At 51.0% G+C, this 19,166-nt stretch overlaps 2 protein-coding genes across 3 annotated transcripts; one reads left to right on the top strand and one right to left on the bottom strand.

Moving 5' to 3' along the window:
* Nucleotides 1-36: 36 nt before the first annotated feature.
* nanog (nanog homeobox) lies at nucleotides 37-2,810 on the bottom strand. The gene is made up of 4 exons (XM_084702817.1): nucleotides 2,256-2,810; nucleotides 1,606-1,937; nucleotides 1,286-1,405; nucleotides 37-1,010 (listed from the first exon to the last, which is right to left on the bottom strand). The coding sequence occupies exons 1-4, from the start codon at nucleotides 2,752-2,754 to the stop codon at nucleotides 690-692; spliced, it is 1,272 nt and encodes a 423-aa protein (XP_084558943.1). The 5' UTR covers nucleotides 2,755-2,810; the 3' UTR covers nucleotides 37-689.
* Nucleotides 1,997-19,114, top strand: ipo4 (importin 4). Of its 2 annotated transcripts, none has more exons than XM_084702814.1 (30): nucleotides 1,997-2,114; nucleotides 5,691-5,777; nucleotides 5,902-5,981; nucleotides 6,073-6,114; nucleotides 6,369-6,498; nucleotides 6,681-6,860; nucleotides 6,967-7,032; nucleotides 7,133-7,234; nucleotides 7,321-7,404; nucleotides 7,626-7,781; nucleotides 7,903-7,956; nucleotides 8,074-8,183; nucleotides 8,270-8,378; nucleotides 9,313-9,442; nucleotides 9,575-9,688; nucleotides 9,843-9,956; nucleotides 10,340-10,463; nucleotides 11,076-11,187; nucleotides 11,735-11,850; nucleotides 12,180-12,257; nucleotides 12,943-13,000; nucleotides 13,110-13,215; nucleotides 13,861-14,054; nucleotides 14,185-14,238; nucleotides 14,537-14,662; nucleotides 15,478-15,704; nucleotides 17,483-17,615; nucleotides 17,723-17,827; nucleotides 17,930-17,999; nucleotides 18,584-19,114. In XM_084702814.1, the coding sequence occupies exons 1-30, from the start codon at nucleotides 2,055-2,057 to the stop codon at nucleotides 18,712-18,714; spliced, it is 3,252 nt and encodes a 1,083-aa protein (XP_084558940.1). In that variant the 5' UTR covers nucleotides 1,997-2,054; the 3' UTR covers nucleotides 18,715-19,114. The 2 variants fall into 2 exon arrangements, with proteins under 2 accessions (XP_084558940.1, XP_084558941.1); XM_084702815.1 differs by lacking the exon at nucleotides 1,997-2,114 and adding an exon at nucleotides 5,004-5,397.
* The last annotated feature ends 52 nt before the right edge of the window (nucleotides 19,115-19,166 follow it).

The following is a 19,166-nucleotide window of genomic DNA, read 5'->3' as shown; positions in this document are numbered from 1 at the left end:
CACCCGTTTTGTACATTTGTTTTAAAGAATCAGGGGTGCTGATCATAAAAACAGATTTATTTGACATTTCAGCCTCATAATGCAAGATCTCCATACACCATTACAGAAACAGACAATATCAGTTAACAGGCATTTATTTGAAAGGAGATACCCCAAAGCCAGCCCTGTTCCCATTTTATATAGTTAAAAAAAACAATCCAAATCAGTTCTTATGAACACCAGGCCAAAATCATTTGTTTATTTAAAACCGTTTCCAACAAAAGGGAAACCAATCAGGGTTTATATAAAAAAATTAAGCAAACCCAAATAAAAACCTGTTAAGCTGAAAGGAGAGCAGCTTTTTCACCTTTGGGACTTGGAATGACAACCATTCAGTGCAGTAAGATGTATACACATCAGATGTGTGGCAGTTCCTTATACAAGTCTAGATAGAATGGAATTAAACAAGCTGCTCCAGGCACACTGCAGAGAACACATCCACTATAAATACTCTGGTAAGAACTTTGATAGACATGGTATACAAATATAAAAATATATGACCAATAAAAAAACTCCTAGCTCATGACACCACCACTAACACTCCATAGATAAGATGGCAGAACTACTGACACCCATTTCATTGTGAACAGCCCATGGAAACTTTACAAGGCAAAAAAACACAAGAGGGAAATGCGTGGTGTTCCTTGAGTCTAAAGGCCAGCCTCGGGGGGCCCATGCGGGGGCCCCATGTGTGGGGGGCTGGGGAGGACAGGGTTCCCCTCGTCTCTGTTCATGCTGGTGATGGAGACAGCCTCCGCAGGGGTGTAGCCAGGGGGGGTGTACTGGTAGTGGGTGACAGCAGGGGGCCGAGGCCAGCAGGGGGCCAGGGAGCGGGGCCCAGGCTGGGGGGAGGGGGGAGGAGGGGCAGGGTAGGCCCCGGGGCCGTGGTAGTAGGGCAGCTTGGAGACGCTCTGTCCTGCTTCCCTCATGGGCTGGGTGTAGTAGTCTGGGGTCTGAGGAACGGCTGGAAACTGGCACAGAAGGGAACGTTATGATCACACGAGTAGCAATAAACATTTAGTGGAGAGGGCTGTCCTCATGTCCTGTATCATCCTGCCTTTAAGACCTGGTCCAGACTGTGAAGAGGCCTCCATTGTGGATGAGTTACTTTGAGTCCGTGCCTCAAGAGTCTCTGTTATTGAACAGGACACATTGGCTGGACTACAGATGAACCAATGATTAACACACCCATCTAGATGATCAAATGATGCATGTATCCATAGTACCTGGTGTCTAATGAGCTCACCTGGTTGGCTGTGGGGGTGCTGGGGTAGCCCGCTGGGCCTGTGTACCTCTCAGACACCCAGCTGTTGTCCTTCTGGTGTCTCCTAAGCTTCATCCTGCGGTTCTGGAACCAGGTTTTCACCTAACACATGTTTACATTACATTAATTAGGAGACTAAAATGTGATTTATCCAAAGTCAGGTACAAAAAGTAGGTTACAGAAGATTGAGGATTAGAAGTTCAGCTCTAACAGTATTTGTGGTCAGTGTCATGGACTGTTTAAAACTAAAATCACCAACCACAAGTATATGTGTTTTAAGGGAAGTAATGATATGGTCTCACCTGTTTGTACGTCAGCCCGGTCAGCCTAGCCATCGTTTTCATCTCCACCGGGGTGAGGTATCTCTGGATGCTGAACCGGTGGGTCAGGGCGGTCATTTGGCTATCGGAGAAGGCCGCCCGCGCCTTAGGTTTTGTCTTCGATGTCGACTGGGGAACGGGCCCGGGGTTACTGACCGGCTCGCCGCCTGGAGGAGTGGGGTCTTCTTCAGGGAGAGAGCTGGATACGTTTCCGGGGCTCCCGCCGTCTGTCTCCTCGCCCGGGTCGTCCCGCCTCCAGTCGGCAGGGTGGGTCTGAGGAACAAAGCCTCTGTTGCTCTCTGAACTCCAAGAGTCTGAACGAGACGAAAAGTAAAATACCAAATTTGAGAATGCAAACGACAGCCACACGGCGGCGCCATACATTACTGAGACCCCAAAACAACGGACAGTCCTCACTAACTACTTTCAAGATGGCTTTGAATTCATGGTTGGCAGTGGAGATCGCAGCCCTTGACCGGGACCCAGAAAATGTAGGTTACCGGTGTCGTGCACATCACTCAATAGAAAATCTTAGCTCGCAGATGTGTATTGCTTGCCAAAGTTAGTTAGCCATCTATCTAGCTCTACTAGCACACTAGCTAGCCATCTAGCAGTGTTAGCTATACACATACCTGGCGATGTGTGAGCCTCAGAATCACTGGTTGGGGTGTCGCTATTTACGTGCTCAACTTTAATCCTTTCATCAAGTTCGGTCCGGTTGTGGGACAGGAAAAGCCGCCCGGTCTGCATGTGAGAGTCGCCAAAATACAGGACACCAGGTCCCGGGTAATGGACGGTATTTACAGCAATGTGTTCTGGGCTACGGGGTGGCGATTCTTGTTGCGGCGCCGCGAGTTGCGGATTCGAATAGTAGCCTCCATTAGCACCCGTTTGGTACGCGGCCTCGGCCCATCCCGGTAAGTTTGAGTTATTTTGCTCGGATCCAGTTTGGTACATTAGACCATATGCGTACGCGTGGTAGGACGGGTTGTAGTTGTAGTTAACTGGGATCTTCCAGTCTGCCATGCTGAGTGTCGGCCCGTTTGGCTCAAGCACGATGTTAAAGTTCAAAGTGTTCGGTTCTTCGACGCCGTCGGATACGCTTCTCCGTCGCACTGCCACAAAAGTCATGAGTGTACCAAGCCAAATGGAAACAGGTGGCGTTTTTAAATGAAGGTGTGTTGTGGGTGTGGAGACCAATGTAGTTGTGGATCAAGATCGTAACCAATCAGTTACGTGTATTCAGGCCTACGCAGGTAAAGGCCGCGCCCCTAGGCCGTGTGCGACGTGAGGCAGGTCAAGTTTGGAGATTACGAACAGCGACCCCCAAATTAAACTGATTCAGTTATTAGTTAGATCTAAGATTGACTAAATGAGGGACGAATCAATTCTTCACAATCAAAGATAATTTAAAAAACTAAAATGACTGGCCCAAATAATCATATATTTGTGGTTGCTATTGTCTCATGTTTAAACCATCCACATTTTGGGGGGTAAGGTACATTTAGACATTTTAGGCAAGGTAACGCTAAGTGTAATGATTGTACAATGGCAGATAATGCACACTTCTAAAAACATCTGTTTCCGCCAAACACAGGCATTAGCATTACACATGCTTGAACTGTGTAACATTGCAGCTGAGAGGATGTTGTACCCCTCTGTACCATCTCCCTGCTGATCTGCTCTGATCACTAGAGGTACTTTTTATGCTCCAAATAAAAACGTCTGATGCAATAATACACTATAGATGTTTTGTACTCCAAACATTATGTATGTTTAGACTCCAAAAATCAAGATAAGATTTGGATAAATAGCTGAAATTGTATTTAAATGATGACAAATAAACTTTCAGAGTCACTAGATGGATCTATGACCCAAATAAAGGGGTGTACTATAGATGTGCTAGTCTGACCAGAGCAGCTATGGGTCTTACTATAGTCTTCCTTACTATAGTCTTCCAAGTAGCAACTCACAAGAAAGTAAGAGAGTACATTTCCATTAACTTTCATTTAGCCGACACTTTTTGTATTCAAAACAACCGTACAAATAGTGCATATAGTAAGCACAGCTGATCAGGGGGCAGAAGTGTGTGTGGCCAAGCGGTCCAGGTAGCTTGTGACTTTGAAGTGTGAGGAGCACTGTTTAATAATGTGTGTGTCTTGTAATGTGAACCTCTGTAATGTGTGTGTGTAAAGTCAGGCTTATTGTATCAATAGGCACAGCTGTGGTTGTGCAAGTCCCCCACCAGGATCCATTAGCAAATACCTTTCACCAAAATGAAGAATTACCATCCAAATGCTTGTTTGTGGTCCACCTCCTTGGCTAGATTGGAATGGTAATATTTCAGTTAGAGGTGAAAACAAGTGATGATGGTGAGCTGATGGTACTGTTAGCATACTCACTGAGCTCTGCCTGGAGACAGGGGGGGGGGGGCAAAACCTGGCAGTTAGGCATGGTTGGAATGTAGGGTGTGGTTGTATAGTTAGCACACATTTTAGTGACACAGCCTGACCATATGTGTATGTATTGTTTCTTATCTATGTCTCCAGTTGATGATGTGATCTGCAAATGTAGCAGTTCAAGGCTGTTGTAGTCAGTGTTGGATAAAATATGTGCTTTCATTTTTACATTTATTTTGACCAAATCATACAATCGTTTTAATGGGTTGAGCATTATGTTGCAGTGACATGTTTTGTTATTTGAATCCTGTTTTAATGTGGTCCCTTCAGCTAGCAACTGTAAGCGAGATGTCATTGTTGCACTGTAGTTGCACTGTTGCACAGATTTCAGCCTATTATTTTTATTCACCGCGCCTGTTGAGACATGGTGACTTAGTTATGAGGCAAGTAAATATAGACTGTTCCTTGACTGACCACCGGAAACCTGTAGAACTATGAACATATGACCTTGATCTTCCAACTACTTTTTATGTAGGCCTACACTAATTGTGCGTCGTTTTTAGATAAAAGCGTATGCTAAATGTTTAAAACAGCTGCTATAGGGTGCAAGATCGACCAGCAAAGGTGTTTTCTCTAAGTTAACTGGTGGTTTTGTGTCATTGTGTGACAAGGTACTCCCGCTTTGTTCGCTAGACGAGGTGTAAATCGCTAGACTTGTCTCCCCGCACACCTATGAATGTGAATTACCCGGTGATCAACAGGATCTGAAGTTTTTTAGAATTTGACTTGCCTCCCGTCCGTACCTTTTCATCGTAACCATATTTTAGATTTGATTTGTAATTCCTCCTCACCACATGCCGGCAGTGTGTGCATGTATTGCAACTACAGAACGTCATATATATTTGACGTGGTCCCTTTAACAAGTTGACTCTCCAAAGAGAACCCTGTCTCCGCTCACGTGGAGTTCTGACCCGTTCTGTCCGCGTGCTGGCAGACTTGTCGGAACGAGCCAGACAGTCAACGACACTCACATCTCAACTGCCAGCTGTGTGGGTCTGGGGCATCCACCGGTTTATATGTATTCGTACCGAATAGATTAAACTAGCTAGCAAGCAAAGTTGCGATCTAACCAGAGAAGGTGTTGTCATATACGTTTAGCCAACCAAATCAAACATTTAGGCGCATATTTCCCTGTACGAAAGCCCTTCTGTACAGTACAGTCAGGGCGAACTTTGGCGAAATACACGTTTGTTTTTGAACAATAACATTTGAAAGCATCAGATCTTGGTGAGGTTTTGGATAAGCCAAGATGTCAGAGGAACTGGAGCACATTCTTTCTCAGCTCACTCAACCTGACAATACGATTATTCAGCAGGTAAAATGATCCATCACGCTTTATGGATGTAGGACACTTTCTCGTTAGCTGTTGTGGTTTAACTTCTGTCTGCCAGAATGCCAACCAACTGCACTACTGTCACTGTAGCTAGCTACAGTACCTAGCTGAAAACTAATTACAGCAGTTATGATGGCGGTTAGTCATCGATGTGTCTAGACCTACTAGTAGCAAGCTAGCTAACGGTAGTGAGTATCACTCTATTATCCTCTTTTTTTGTCACCATTCACGGCAGTAATTTAACCAAAATCTGTTTCGTTTCACCCCCCTTCTAGGCTACGGCGCAGCTGAAACAAGCTTTTAAAGACCCAGCCATCATCCCTGCATTATGTGCTGTCATGACCGGTTCACAGAACCCACAGGTGAATAATCAACTTCCTGTTCAAGTCGACTCTCTCATCCGAACTTGAATATTAGTTTAATAACCGGCTCGACTGTGAAGATGTTTGTGTCTTGTTGACGGTGTGGCTGTCTCCTAACCGTCAGATCCGCCAGTCAGCTGCTGTGATGTTGAGGATGAGGGTGAAGAAGCACTGGAAGAAGATCAGCCCTGATCACAGAGAGAGGTCAGCTTTGATCTCATCCTTAACATACGTGTTTGTGTTGGTTTAGCTATCACTGTAATTAACATTTATGTTGATTTCTCTCCTTTCACAGTCTGAAGGCAGTGGTACTGCAGGCTTTCACCCAGGAGACAGAGTAAGACACTGTTCACATTGAAGTAGTAGACTTCCAAGTGAAAAGCAATAAGCATTGACAACATCTGACAGTAAACAATGTAGCAGTAGAACACTGCTACAGCAGTGGAACACTGCTTCACTGTTAGTTTTCCGTTATTTACATTTAGTCCGTTATTTTCAATTTGATCCTTTTATCCAACAGCGCTAATGAATAGAGCCCACTGCTCCTTGACCAAAGTCAGTGTGTTGTTTAAGCAGGTGTTTGTATTGCAGGCACGCTGTGCGCCACTCCCTGTCCCAGCTGAGCGCTGTGCTGGTGAAGCACGAGAGCCCAGACCGCTGGCCCGCCCTGCTGGATCTGCTCAACCAGTCCACCAGCTGCAACAACCCGCATGACAGACAGGTGGCGCACCTCTCCCTCCCTCTGGGGGTTCATCACTACATACTTCAGCTCCTAGTGGTGATCTCCTCAAAGCCCATTGAAGTGTATTGATGGTCAATCTGAGCCTGAAATGAGGTCAACAACATGGCAGACAGACAGACAGGCCACATTAAGGACGCTGGGTTTGTCCTGCCTCCTCTCAGGTGGGCCTCCTCCTCCTCAGTAAAGTGGTGGATTCGAACCCGGAGCCCTTCAAGCCGCACTACCGCCAGCTGCTGCAGCTGTTTGGCACCGTGCTGCAGGACCTGAACAACCCCACCGCCATGTATTACTGCATCCTCACCCTCACCTCCATGACGGCCTACACAGGCACTGAGGAGATGGTGGGTCCCACACCACACCAGCTCAGACCTGGCCTCGCTCTGGACCTCTGGGCCAGTCTTCCCTCCCCCCGGTCTGTACTGAGGGCTTGTGTTTGGTCTGTTTCAGAATCTCATGCGCTCCCTCGTTCCCAAACTGATCACTGCTCTCAAACACCTCATCAAGGCTGATCAGGTAGGGTGCCATCCAGTTGTGTCTTCCTGTCAAGAAATACAATTGTATGTTTTTTGCTCCTTGTAAGGGATAGTGATGTGTGTGTGTGTGTGTGGTGCAGGACCAGGCCAGCGAGGCCATGGAGGTGTTTGATGAGCTAATGGAGAGTGAAGTATCCATCATTGTCCCTCACATCAACGACATTGTCCACTTCTGTCTGGAGGTCAGCGTTGTGTCCTGCAGCCATGTCTCTGTCACATGGGTTGTTGGAATGAGGTGGTACTCATGCTGTGTGTGTGTGTGTTCCAGGTGAGTGCTGACACCACTCTCAGTGACTCCTTGCGTGTGAAGGCTCTCTCCTGCATCGCTTTCCTCATTCGGCTCAAAAGCAAGGTAAACAAACCCAGTCTCTCCCCACGCCTCTCTCCCCACGCCTCTCTCCCCACGCCTCTCTCCCCACGCCTCTCTCCCCACGCCTCTCTCCCCACGCCTCTCTCCCCACGCCTCTCTCCCCACGCCTCTCTCCCCACGCCTCTCTCCCCACGCCTCTCTCCCCACGCCTCTCTCCCCACGCCTTTCAGGAGCTGGTAGTGATGCTGCTCTCCTCTCCTCAGACGGTGCTGAAGCAGAAGCTGCTGAATCCCATCCTGCAGACGGTGTTTCCTGTGCTGAGCGCAGCGCCCCCTCCTGGCCAGGAGGACCCGGAGGATGAGGAGAAAGACGACGAGGATGATGTGGATAACGAGAGTCCCAAACACTTTGCTGCTCAGGTTGGAACTCCACTGTCCCTGATTACAGAACACTGAAGTCAAATAAGCCCCATGTCACTTGATTGGAAGAGAAATCTTTTTTTAATTTTATTTTAATGAAAAAACATTCTATGTGTCTCAGGTGATTGATACCATGGCCCTCCACATGCCGCCAGAGAAACTGTTTCAGCAGCTGGTGAGTTGATCACAATCAATAAGTTGAATGGACCTTTTCACAGAGAACTAGCCTGGTGGATGGAGGAGTACCTCTGGTGGTGACCTGTGTGTGTGTGTGCGTGTGTGTGTGTGCCAGATGCCCCTCACCCAGGCGTGCCTGGCCAGTGACAAGCCGTATGAGAAGAAGGCAGGCCTGATGTGTCTGGCTGTGCTGGCTGAGGGCTGTGCTGACCACATCCGCACCAAGTACGTCTGAAACACCATAGATCCTCTCCTCACCTGTCAGCCCCATGCCTTGAAGCTGACTGTGTGTATGTGTGTGTGTGTGTCAGGATGCTGTCGTCCATGCTGCAGACAGTGTGCCAGAGTCTGTCAGACAGTAACCAGGTGGTTCGCAGCGCTGGGCTCTTTGCTCTGGGACAGTTCTCTGAGCACCTGCAGGTCAGGCCTCTACCAGCACACTAGAGGACACCTAGTACACTAGAGGACACCTAGTACACTAGAGGACACCTAGTACACTAGAGTACACCTGGTACACTAGAGGACACCTAGTACACTAGAGGACACCTAGTTCACACTAGAGGACACCTAGTTCACACTAGAGGACACCTAGTTCACACTAGAGGACACCTGGTACACTAGAGGACACCTAGTTCACACTAGAGGACACCTAGTTCACACTAGAGGACACCTAGTTCACACTAGAGGACACCTGGTACACTAGAGGACACCTGGTACACTAGAGGACACCTAGTTCACACTAGAGGACACCTGGTACACTAGAGGACACCTAGTTCACACTAGAGGACACCTAGTTCACACTAGAGGACACCTGGTACACTAGAGGACACCTAGTTCACACTAGAGGACACCTAGTTCACACTAGAGGACACCTAGTACACTAGAGGACACCTAGTTCACACTAGAGGACACCTGGTACACTAGAGGACACCTAGTACACTAGAGGACACCTGGTACACTAGAGGACACCTGGTACACTAGAGGACACCTGGTACACTAGAGGACACCTAGTACACTAGAGGACACCTAGTTCACACTATAGGACACCTAGTACACTAGAGGACACCTAGTTCACACTAGAGGACACCTAGTACCCTAGAGGACACCTAGTTCACACTAGAGGACACCTGGTACACTAGAGGACACCTAGTACACTAGAGGACACCTAGTTCACACTAGAGGACACCTAGTACACTAGAGGACACCTAGTTCACACTAGAGGACACCTAGTACACACTAGAGGACACCTAAATGTGAGCCTGATGTGTTAATATGCACCTGCCCACCACGGTAAAGTCCTTGTTTGTGAACACTTACTTGGTGATGAAACCCGATTGTGATCCCTCCCCCCCAGCCGGAGGTGAGTAAGTACTCTGCAGAGCTGATGCCCCTGCTGCTGGGGTACATGTCAGGCCTGAACCAGGCCAAGATCGGACATGTCACCAAGGCCTTCTACGCCCTGGAGAACTTCCTGGAGAACCTGGGTGAGCCATGCTGGTCCACCTCACACACACAACATCCTGTCACCTGTGTGTGTGTGTTCAATCAATCCACAAACACTTCGACCTTGCAGTGATCTGCCCCCTCTATCTTCCCCCTCTATCTGCCCCTGCCAGGGGAGGAGATCCAGCCCTACCTGCCCACCCTGATGGACACCATGCTGTCTGCTCTGAACCACGCTGACAACCTGAAGCTCAAAGAGCTGGCTGTCTCTGCTATAGGAGCCATAGGTACACCTAAACACACACTGAGCTTAATCCTAGCCTCAGTACAGCTGTCAATAGAGATTATCAGACCGACTCTAGGATCAGGCACAATGGATGTCCAGGAAGCTGGCAGCGTGTGTGCGTTGACCCTGTGTGTATGTGTGTGTGTGGTCCTCAGCTAACGCTGCTAAGGAGCTGCTGGTGCCCTACTTCCTGCCTGTCATCGACAGTCTGAAGGGTTTCCTGACTGACACCCGGGACGAGATGCGCTCTCTGCAGACCCAGGCCCTGGGTGAGACCCTGTCCTCCCCTGAACTCTGACCCTGTCCTCCCCTGAACTCTGACCCTGTCCTCCCCTGAACTCTGACCCTGTCCTCCCCTGATCTCTGACCCTGTCCTCCCCTGAACTCTGACCCTGTCCTGCCCTGAACTCTGACCCTGTCCTCCCCTGAACTCTGACCCTGTCCTCCCCTGAACTCTGACCCTGTCCTCCAAAGTCTAAATACGTCATATGTCAGGACTTGCTGTCTCAGCGCTAGATCATTTGACTGCAGATCAAGAGATGGCAGGTTCAAATCTTCCCCATTATGTAGCTTTGGGTAAAAGTGTCTGCTAAATGAAGTCCTTCTGGTTCCTGTTGTGTGTGCTGCTGCTGCTGCTGTGTGGGGCTGGCAGACACCCTGTCGGTGCTGGCTCGCACCGTGGGCCAGGACGTGTTCAGCCCCCTGGCTGCAGAGTGCGTCCAGCTGGGCCTCAACCTCATCGACGCCGTGGACGACCCAGACCTGCGACGCTGCACGTACGTGTGTGTGTGTGTGTCAGTGTGTGTGTGTCAGTGTGTGTGTGTCAGTGTGTGTGTGTGTGTGTCAGTGTGTGTGTGTGTGTGTCAGTGCGTGTGTGTGTGTGTGTCAGTGCGTGTGTGTGTGTGTGTCATTGTGTGTGTCAGTGTGTGTGTGTGTGTGTCAGTGTGTGTGTGTCAGTGTGTGTCAGTGTGTGTCAGTGTGTGTCAGTGTGTGTGTGTCAGTGTGTGTGTGTCAGTGTGTGTCAGTGTGTGTCAGTGTGTGTCAGTGTGTGTCAGTGTGTGTGTGTCAGTGTGTGTCAGTGTGTGTCAGTGTGTGTGTGTCAGTGTGTGTCAGTGTGTGTGTGTCAGTGTGTGTCAGTGTGTGTGTGTCAGTGTGTGTCAGTGTGTGTCAGTGTGTGTCAGTGTGTGTGTGTCAGTGTGTGTCAGTGTGTGTCAGTGTGTGTCAGTGTGTGTGTGTCAGTGTGTGTCAGTGTGTGTCAGTGTGTGTCAGTGTGTGTCAGTGTGTGTCAGTGTGTGTCAGTGTGTGTGTGTCAGTGTGTGTCAGTGTGTGTCAGTGTGTGTCAGTGTGTGTTCTCTGGTCAGGGCTGACAGTCCTCTCTCTGGGTGCAGGTACAGCTTGTTCTCAGCTGTGTCCAGTGTCAGTCCAGCCTGCCTCAGCCCCCACCTCACCACCATCACCACCACCATGCTGCTGTCTCTCAGGTCCACCGAGGGAGTCACGGTCAGCCTCACACTCACAAACACACACACTCACAGATACACACAAACACACACACTCACAGATACACACAAACACACACACTCACAGATACACACAAACACTCACACTCACAGATACACACAAACACACACACTCACACTCACAGATACACACAAACACACACACTCACACTCACAGATACACACAAACACACACACTCACACTCACAGATACACACAAACACACACACTCACACTCACACACTCACAGATACACACACACACTCACACTCACAGATACACACACACACACTCACAGATACACACACACACACTCACAGATACACACACACACTCACACTCACAGATACACACAAACACACACACTCACACACTCACAGATACACACACACTCACACACTCACAGATACACACACACACACACACACACTCACAGATACACACACACACTCACACACACACTCACAGATACACACACACACTCACAGATACACACACACTCACAGATACACACACACACACACACTCACACACTTGTGTCCTGCCAGGCTCACCTGGAGGAGGAGAAGCAGTTTGTCCTGCTGGATGATGATGATGATGATGATGAAGAGGGGGACGCCATCTTGGAGGATGAAGCGGAGACAGATGGACGAGACGTGTCAGGGTACACACGCACACACACACACACACACACACACACTACAGACACACTACAGACACAACCCTCTCTCGTTTTGGTGTACAGTGCAGTGTTTCCTCTATGTGCCGCCACGGTATCAGAAATAGGGCCGTACAGAAGGTCGTCTATCAGCAGTGATTGTGCAATATTGCAATATTACATTAGCTATTATAGACTACGACATTAACCTGCTCCGAAATATAGGGTTAGGACTTTGTTTCATTTTGGGGGAGGGGGTTGGTTGAACAGACCTGTCCCCCCACTGCTAAAAAGAATCCTAAAGGAAACAGTGCAGTGGTTCTGCTGTGTGTTAGGTTCAGTGTGGAGAACGCCTACATCGATGAGAAGGAGGATGCCTGCGACGCCCTAGGAGAGATGGCCTTCAACATAGGGTACACACACTCAGCACACACACTCAGCACACACACTCAGCACACACACTCAGCACACACACTCAGCACACACACTCTGCACACACACTCTGCACACACACTCTGCACACACACTCTGCACACACACTCAGCACACACACTCAGCACACACACTCTGCACACACACTCTGCACACACACTCAGCACACACACTCAGCACACACACTCTGCACACACACTCAGCACACACACTCTGCACACACACTCTGCACACACACTCAGCACACACACTCAGCACACACACTCTGCACACACACTCAGCACACACACTCTGCACACACACTCTGCACACACACTCTGCACACACACTCAGCACACTCACTCAGCACACACACTCAGCACACACACTCAGCACACACACTCTGCACACACACTCTGCACACACACTCAGCACACACACTCTGCACACACACTCAGCACACACACTCAGCACACACACTCAGCACACACACTCAGCACACACACTCAGCACACACACTCAGCACACACACTCAGCACACACACTCAGCACACACACTCTGCACACACACTCAGCACACACACTCTGCACACACACTCAGCACACACACTCTGCACACACACTCAGCACACACACTCTGCACACACACTCATGGCTGCTGGTCTTAGTCCTGGTGTGTCTTCTCAGGTGTGCCTTCCAGCCGTTCCTGGAGTCCAGCTTCCAGCAGGTGTTCCAGCTGCGAGATGTGAGTGTTCCTGGGGTGCGGCCTCAAGCGTGTGTTAGGGTAACAGTGGTGTGTGTGTGTGTGTGCTTGAATGATGTGCCCCACTACCCTGAGCGTGCTGTCCCCTCAGTTCCCTCATGAGGACGTGCGCAGGGCAGCCTACGGGGCCATGGGACACTTCTGCAAAGCTCAGCACAAAGTCTGGCAGGAGAATCCTACTGAGGCCAACCAGCAGGGTACCTATCTCTCTCTGTGTCCCTCTCTTCTGTCTCTCTCTCTCTCTCTCTCTCTCTCTCTCTCTCTCTCTCTCTCTCTCTCTCTCTCTCTCTCTCTCTCTCTCTCTCTCTCTCTCTCTCTCTCTCTCTCTCTCTCTCTCTCTCTCTCTCTCTCTCTCTCTCTCTCTCTCTCTCTCTCTCTCTCTCTCTCTCATCTCTGTCTCTCTCTTCTCTCTCTCTCTCTCTCTCTCTCTCTCTCTCTCTCTCTCTCTCTCTCTCTCTCTCTCTCTCTCTCTTCTCTGTTTCTCTCTCTTCTGTCTCTCTCTCTCTTCTCTGTGTCTCTCTCTTCTGTCTCTCTCTGTGTCTCTCTCTGTCTCTCTCTCTCTCTCTCTCTTCTGTCTCTCTCTGTGTCTCTCTCTCATCTCTGTGTTTCTCTCTCTTCTGTCTCTCTCTCTGTGTCTCTCTGTGTCTTTCTCAACACACACACTGTTCATGACAATGTCCTGATCTATTGTTAAACTAGCAGCTTCCCATTATGGGCATAGCTCAGCGTAGAGTATTTAACTCCTGAGCAAGAGGTTGCAGGTTCAATTCCCCCCTGTACTGTACCTGTCCTTGGATAGCAGCGTGTGCTAATGAAGCCCTCCTTCCTGTGCCGACCCCCAGCCCTGCAGAAGCTGCTGGAGGTGGCTCTGCCCAGCTTCCTGGAGGCGGTGCATGCGGAGCGCGAGCGGCAGGTGGTGATGGGCGTGCTGGAGGCCATGAACGGTGTTCTGAAGGCCTGCCAGGGGGAGGCGCTGCGGAGCCCTGGGAGGCTGCAGGAGATCAGCCATGCCATCAGAGACGTGCTGAAGAAGAGAGTGAGACACACACACACTGTCTGGCCCACGCTATGGACTCACACACCGTGTACCTTGTCTCAGCGTTCCCCTCCATCCCTGCTCTCAACCCTGGTGTGTGTGTGTGTGCGTGTGTGTGTGTTCGCTCCAGACCACCTGTCAGGATGGAGGAGGAGGAGATGAAGCTGATGATGACGAGCAGCAGGTGGGACCTCCCCTTTCTCTCCACTCACACACAGTCACACACACACTCACTCACTCACTCACACACAGTCACACACACACTCACACACACACACTCACTCACACACAGTCACTCACACACAGTCACACACACACTCACTGACACACACACACTCACTCACTCACACACAGTCACACACACACAGTCACTCACACACAGTCACTCACACACAGTCACACACACACATACTCACAGACATAAACGTACTACACACACATGGTACAGACCCAGTAGCTGTGTGTGTGTGTGTGTGTTTCAGGCCGAGTATGACGCCATGCTGCAGGAGTTTGCAGGCGAGGGCATCCCCCTGCTGGCTGCAGCCGCCCCAGCAGAGCACTTCTGGCCCTTCCTCAACGAGTTGCTGCCCCTCATCACCAACAAGGCTGTGAGTCTCCTCTCATCACCATGGAGACGGGGTTGGTGGGAGGGAGAAGGAGATTTGTGGGTTGTTTTTGGACTGTCGATGGAATTGAGTCTTCGATGGTGATGAGGATGGTGATGAGTAGGATGAGGATGATGGTGATGAGGAGGAGGATGATGGTGAGGATGATGAGGATGGTGATGAGGATGATGAGGAGGATGGTGATGAGGATGATGGTGATGAGGAGGAGGATGGTGATGAGGATGATGAGGATGGTGATGAGGATGAGGAGGATGATGGTGATGAGGATGATGGTGATGATGAGGATGGTGATGAGGAGGATGATGAGGATGGTGATGAGGATGGTGATGAGGATGATGATGATGATGATGATGAGGAGGATGATGAGGATGGTGATGAGGATGAGGAGGATGATGGTGATGAGGATGATGGTGATGAGGATGATGATGAGGATGGTGATGAGGAGGATGATGAGGATGGTGATGAGGATGGTGATGAGGATGGTGATGAGGATGGTGATGAGGATGAGGAGGATGATGGTGATGAGGATGATGGTGATGAGGAGGAGGATGGTGATGAGGATGATGAGGATGGTGATGAGGATGAGGAGGATGATGGTGATGAGGATGATGGTGATGAGGAGGATGATGAGGATGGTGATGAGGATGGTGATGAGGATGGTGATGAGGATGATGGTGATGAGGAGGATGATGAGGATGGTGATGAGGATGGTGATGAGGATGGTGATGAGGATGGTGATGAGGATGATGCCTGTGCAGCACCCTGGTGTTGAGGTCTCAGGTGTGTTCTCCCTGCAGAAGAGCTCGTGCACAGTGGCAGACCGCTCCTTCTCTCTGGGCACGCTCGGAGAGACCCTGCAGGCCCTGGGGGGCGTGGCCGGGGGCCAGGCTGTGGCTGGGCGGCTGGCCAATCGTCTGCTGCCGGTCCTGGTGGGCGGGGTGAGGGACAGCGATCCTGAGGTGCGCAACAACAGCGTGTTTGGACTGGGAGCCCTGGCCCAGGCTGCAGGACCCCTCGTCACACAGTATCCTTTGGGAGTGTGGGGTACAGGGAGGGGTGTGTGAGTGGGGGGTACAGGGAGGGGTGTGTGAGTGGGGGGTACAGGGAGGTGAGTGTGGGGTACAGGGAGGTGAGTGGGGGGTACAGGGAGGTGAGTGTGGGGTACAGGGAGGTGAGTGTGAGTGTGGGGTACAGGGAGGTGAGTGTGAGTGTGGGGTACAGGGAGGTGAGTGTGAGTGTGGGGTACAGGGAGGTGAGTGTGAGTGGGGGGTACAGGGAGGTGAGTGTGAGTGGGGGGTACAGGGAGGTGAGTGTGGGGTACAGGGAGGTGAGTGTGGGGTACAGGGAGGTGAGTGTGGGGTACAGGGAGGTGAGTGTGAGTGTGGGGTACAGGGAGGTGAGTGTGGGGTACAGGGAGGTGAGTGTGAGTGGGGGGTACAGGGAGGTGAGTGTGGGGTACAGGGAAGTGAGTGTGAGTGTGGGGTACAGGGAGGTGAGTGTGAGTGTGGGGTACAGGGAGGTGAGTGTGGGGTACAGGGAGGTGAGTGTGAGTGTGGGGTACAGGGAGGTGAGTGTGAGTGTGGGGTACAGGGAGGTGAGTGGGGGGTACAGGGAGGTGAGTGTGGGGTACAGGGAGGTGAGTGTGAGTGTGGGGTACAGGGAGGTGAGTGTGGGGTACAGGGAGGTGAGTGTGAGTGTGGGGTACAGGGAGGTGAGTGTGAGTGTGGGGTACAGGGAGGTGAGTGGGGGGTACAGGGAGGTGAGTGTGGGGTACAGGGAGGTGAGTGTGAGTGTGGGGTACAGGGAGGTGAGTGTGGGGTACAGGGAGGTGAGTGTGGGGTACAGGGAGGTGAGTGTGAGTGTGGGGTACAGGGAGGTGAGTGTGAGTGTGGGGTACAGGGAGGGGTGTGTGAGTGGGGGGTACAGGGAGGTGAGTGTGGGGTACAGGGAGGTGAGTGTGAGTGTGGGGTACAGGGAGGGGTGTGTGAGTGTGGGGTACAGGGAGGTGAGTGTGAGTGTGGGGTACAGGGAGGTGAGTGTGAGTGTGGGGTACAGGGAGGTGAGTGTGAGTGTGGGGTACAGGGAGGTGAGTGTGAGTGTGGGGTACAGGGAGGTGAGTGTGAGTGTGGGGTACAGGGAGGTGAGTGTGAGTGTGGGGTACAGGGAGGGGTGTGTGAGTGTGGGGTACAGGGAGGTGAGTGTGAGTGTGGGGTACAGGGAGGTGAGTGTGGGGTACAGGGAGGTGAGTGTGAGTGTGGGGTACAGGGAGGGGTGTGTGAGTGTGGGGTACAGGGAGGTGAGTGTGAGTGTGGGGTACAGGGAGGTGAGTGTGAGTGTGGGGTACAGGGAGGTGAGTGTGAGTGTGGGGTACAGGGAGGTGAGTGTGAGTGTGGGGTACAGGGAGGTGAGTGTGAGTGTGGGGTACAGGGAGGTGAGTGTGGGGTACAGGGAGGGGTGTGTGAGTGTGGGGTACAGGGAGGTGAGTGTGAGTGTGGGGTACAGGGAGGTGAGTGTGAGTGTGGGGTACAGGGAGGTGAGTGTGGGGTACAGGGAGGTGAGTGTGAGTGTGGGGTACAGGGAGGTGAGTGTGAGTGTGGGGTACAGGGAGGTGAGTGTGAGTGTGGGGTACAGGGAGGTGAGTGTGAGTGTGGGGTACAGGGAGGTGAGTGTGAGTGTGGGGTACAGGGAGGTGAGTGTGAGTGTGGGGTACAGGGAGGTGAGTGTGAGTGTGGGGTACAGGGAGGTGAGTGTGGGGTACAGGGAGGTGTGTGTCCTACATGTGCGTTCCTCAGCCGCTCTCAGAGACTACCCCATGATGCTGTCTCTGTTCTCCAACCTGCTGGCCAAGGAGGCAGACCGCAGGGTCATTGACAACCTGTGTGCTGCCCTCTGCAGGATGATCCTGAGCAACCGGGAGGTCGTTCCCCTGGAGCAGGTACACACCCCTGAGCCCTGACCTCTGACCTCACTTCCTGACTCCCAGGTCAGCATGCGTCCCTTGTGAACGTGTGTATGTGTGTGTGTGTGTGTGTGTGTGTGCAGGTCGTTCCTGCGCTGGTAGGCCGTCTGCCCCTGAAGGAAGACCTGGAGGAGAACAAGACAGTGTACAGCTGCCTGGCCATGCTTTACACCCACAGCCCCGCACTGGTACGCCTCCCCCTCCTCCTCCCCCTCCCCCTCAGCCACACTACTGCCCCCTGCCTCACCCCTGCCTCTCCCCTGCCTCACTCCTGTCTCTCGTCTCGTCAGATCGTGAGCCAGATGAAGGCCATAGTAGCTGCCTCCAGCCAGGTCCTGGGAACCAAGCAGCTCGACGCAGGTCAGTTCACCTCTGACCCCGGTCACCATGGCATCTATGACGTTTAGTCTGGGGATCTTCTATACGTACTGTGATGCTGTACATTTACATTTTATATGGATTATAAAGTCTGTGTACTGTGTAGTCTGTGTTGTGTACACGGTCCTAATGAGTGTTCAGTAGAGTGTTACTGGTGTGTCCTGGTCAGTGTTCAGTAGAGTGTTACTGGTGTGTCCTGGTCAGTGTTCAGTAGTGAGTGTTACTGGTGTGTCCTGGTCAGTGTTCAGTAGAGTGTTACTGGTGTGTCCTGGTCAGTGTTCAGTAGTGAGTGTTACTGGTGTGTCCTGGTCAGTGTTCAGTAGAGTGTTACTGGTGTGTCCTGGTCAGTGTTCAGTAGTGAGTGTTACTGGTGTGTCCTGGTCAGTGTTCAGTAGTGAGTGTTGCTGGTGTGTCCTGGTCAGTGTTCAGTAGTGAGTGTTACTGGTGTGTCCTGGTCAGTGTTCAGTAGTGAGTGTTACTGGTGTGTCCTGGTCAGTGTTCAGTAGTGAGTGTTACTGGTGTGTCCTGGTCAGTGTTCAGTCGTGTGTTGCTGGTCTGTCCTGCAGAGAGCCAGGCCACCCTGGTCGTGATGCTGCGTGACGTCGCCCAGCGCCACGCTGCCGAGCTCCAGGGCGCCATGACATCACTTCCTGCCGAGCAGAAGACTAGGGTGACGGCAGCCATTGCACAGTCATAGCACTAACACTCTTCCACTCCTCCGTAAAAGCCAGAATACATCAAACACACTTAAAAAAGAGGGACAGGGGTGACAACATTGACATTTGGCCAAATTCCTGCAAACTCCAAAAGCACTGCATGGTTGCAATTTATCAACTTGTAATATGAACTTTTTAATTTATATTGTCTGTTTTCTGTGTGAAGTATTATTTTAACAAGACATTTGGTTTCATGACCAACCTGTATTGTATTTGTCTGTTTATTTTAATTTCTGGTCTGTTTCTTGCTGTCCCCCCTTGCTGACCGAAAGATTGATCTCTATTCACTGCTGTCCCCTTTTTAAACCTAATGTGATTAACATCTGGCTTTGTTGAAGTGTGAAGCAATGAACTGAAACTCATAAATGCCTTTTTCTCAGACTTGTCAGTGCCCTTTTTCATTTCCTGTCAGGCTCCCAGCCCTGTACATAAC

This window comes from Hypomesus nipponensis, chromosome 8 (genome assembly GCF_054491055.1).
Source record: "Hypomesus nipponensis isolate SF chromosome 8, ASM5449105v1, whole genome shotgun sequence".
NCBI lineage: Eukaryota > Metazoa > Chordata > Actinopteri > Osmeriformes > Osmeridae > Hypomesus > Hypomesus nipponensis.
Note: the sequence above shows the minus strand (reverse complement) of the source record. Positions and strands in the feature narration are given on the sequence as shown.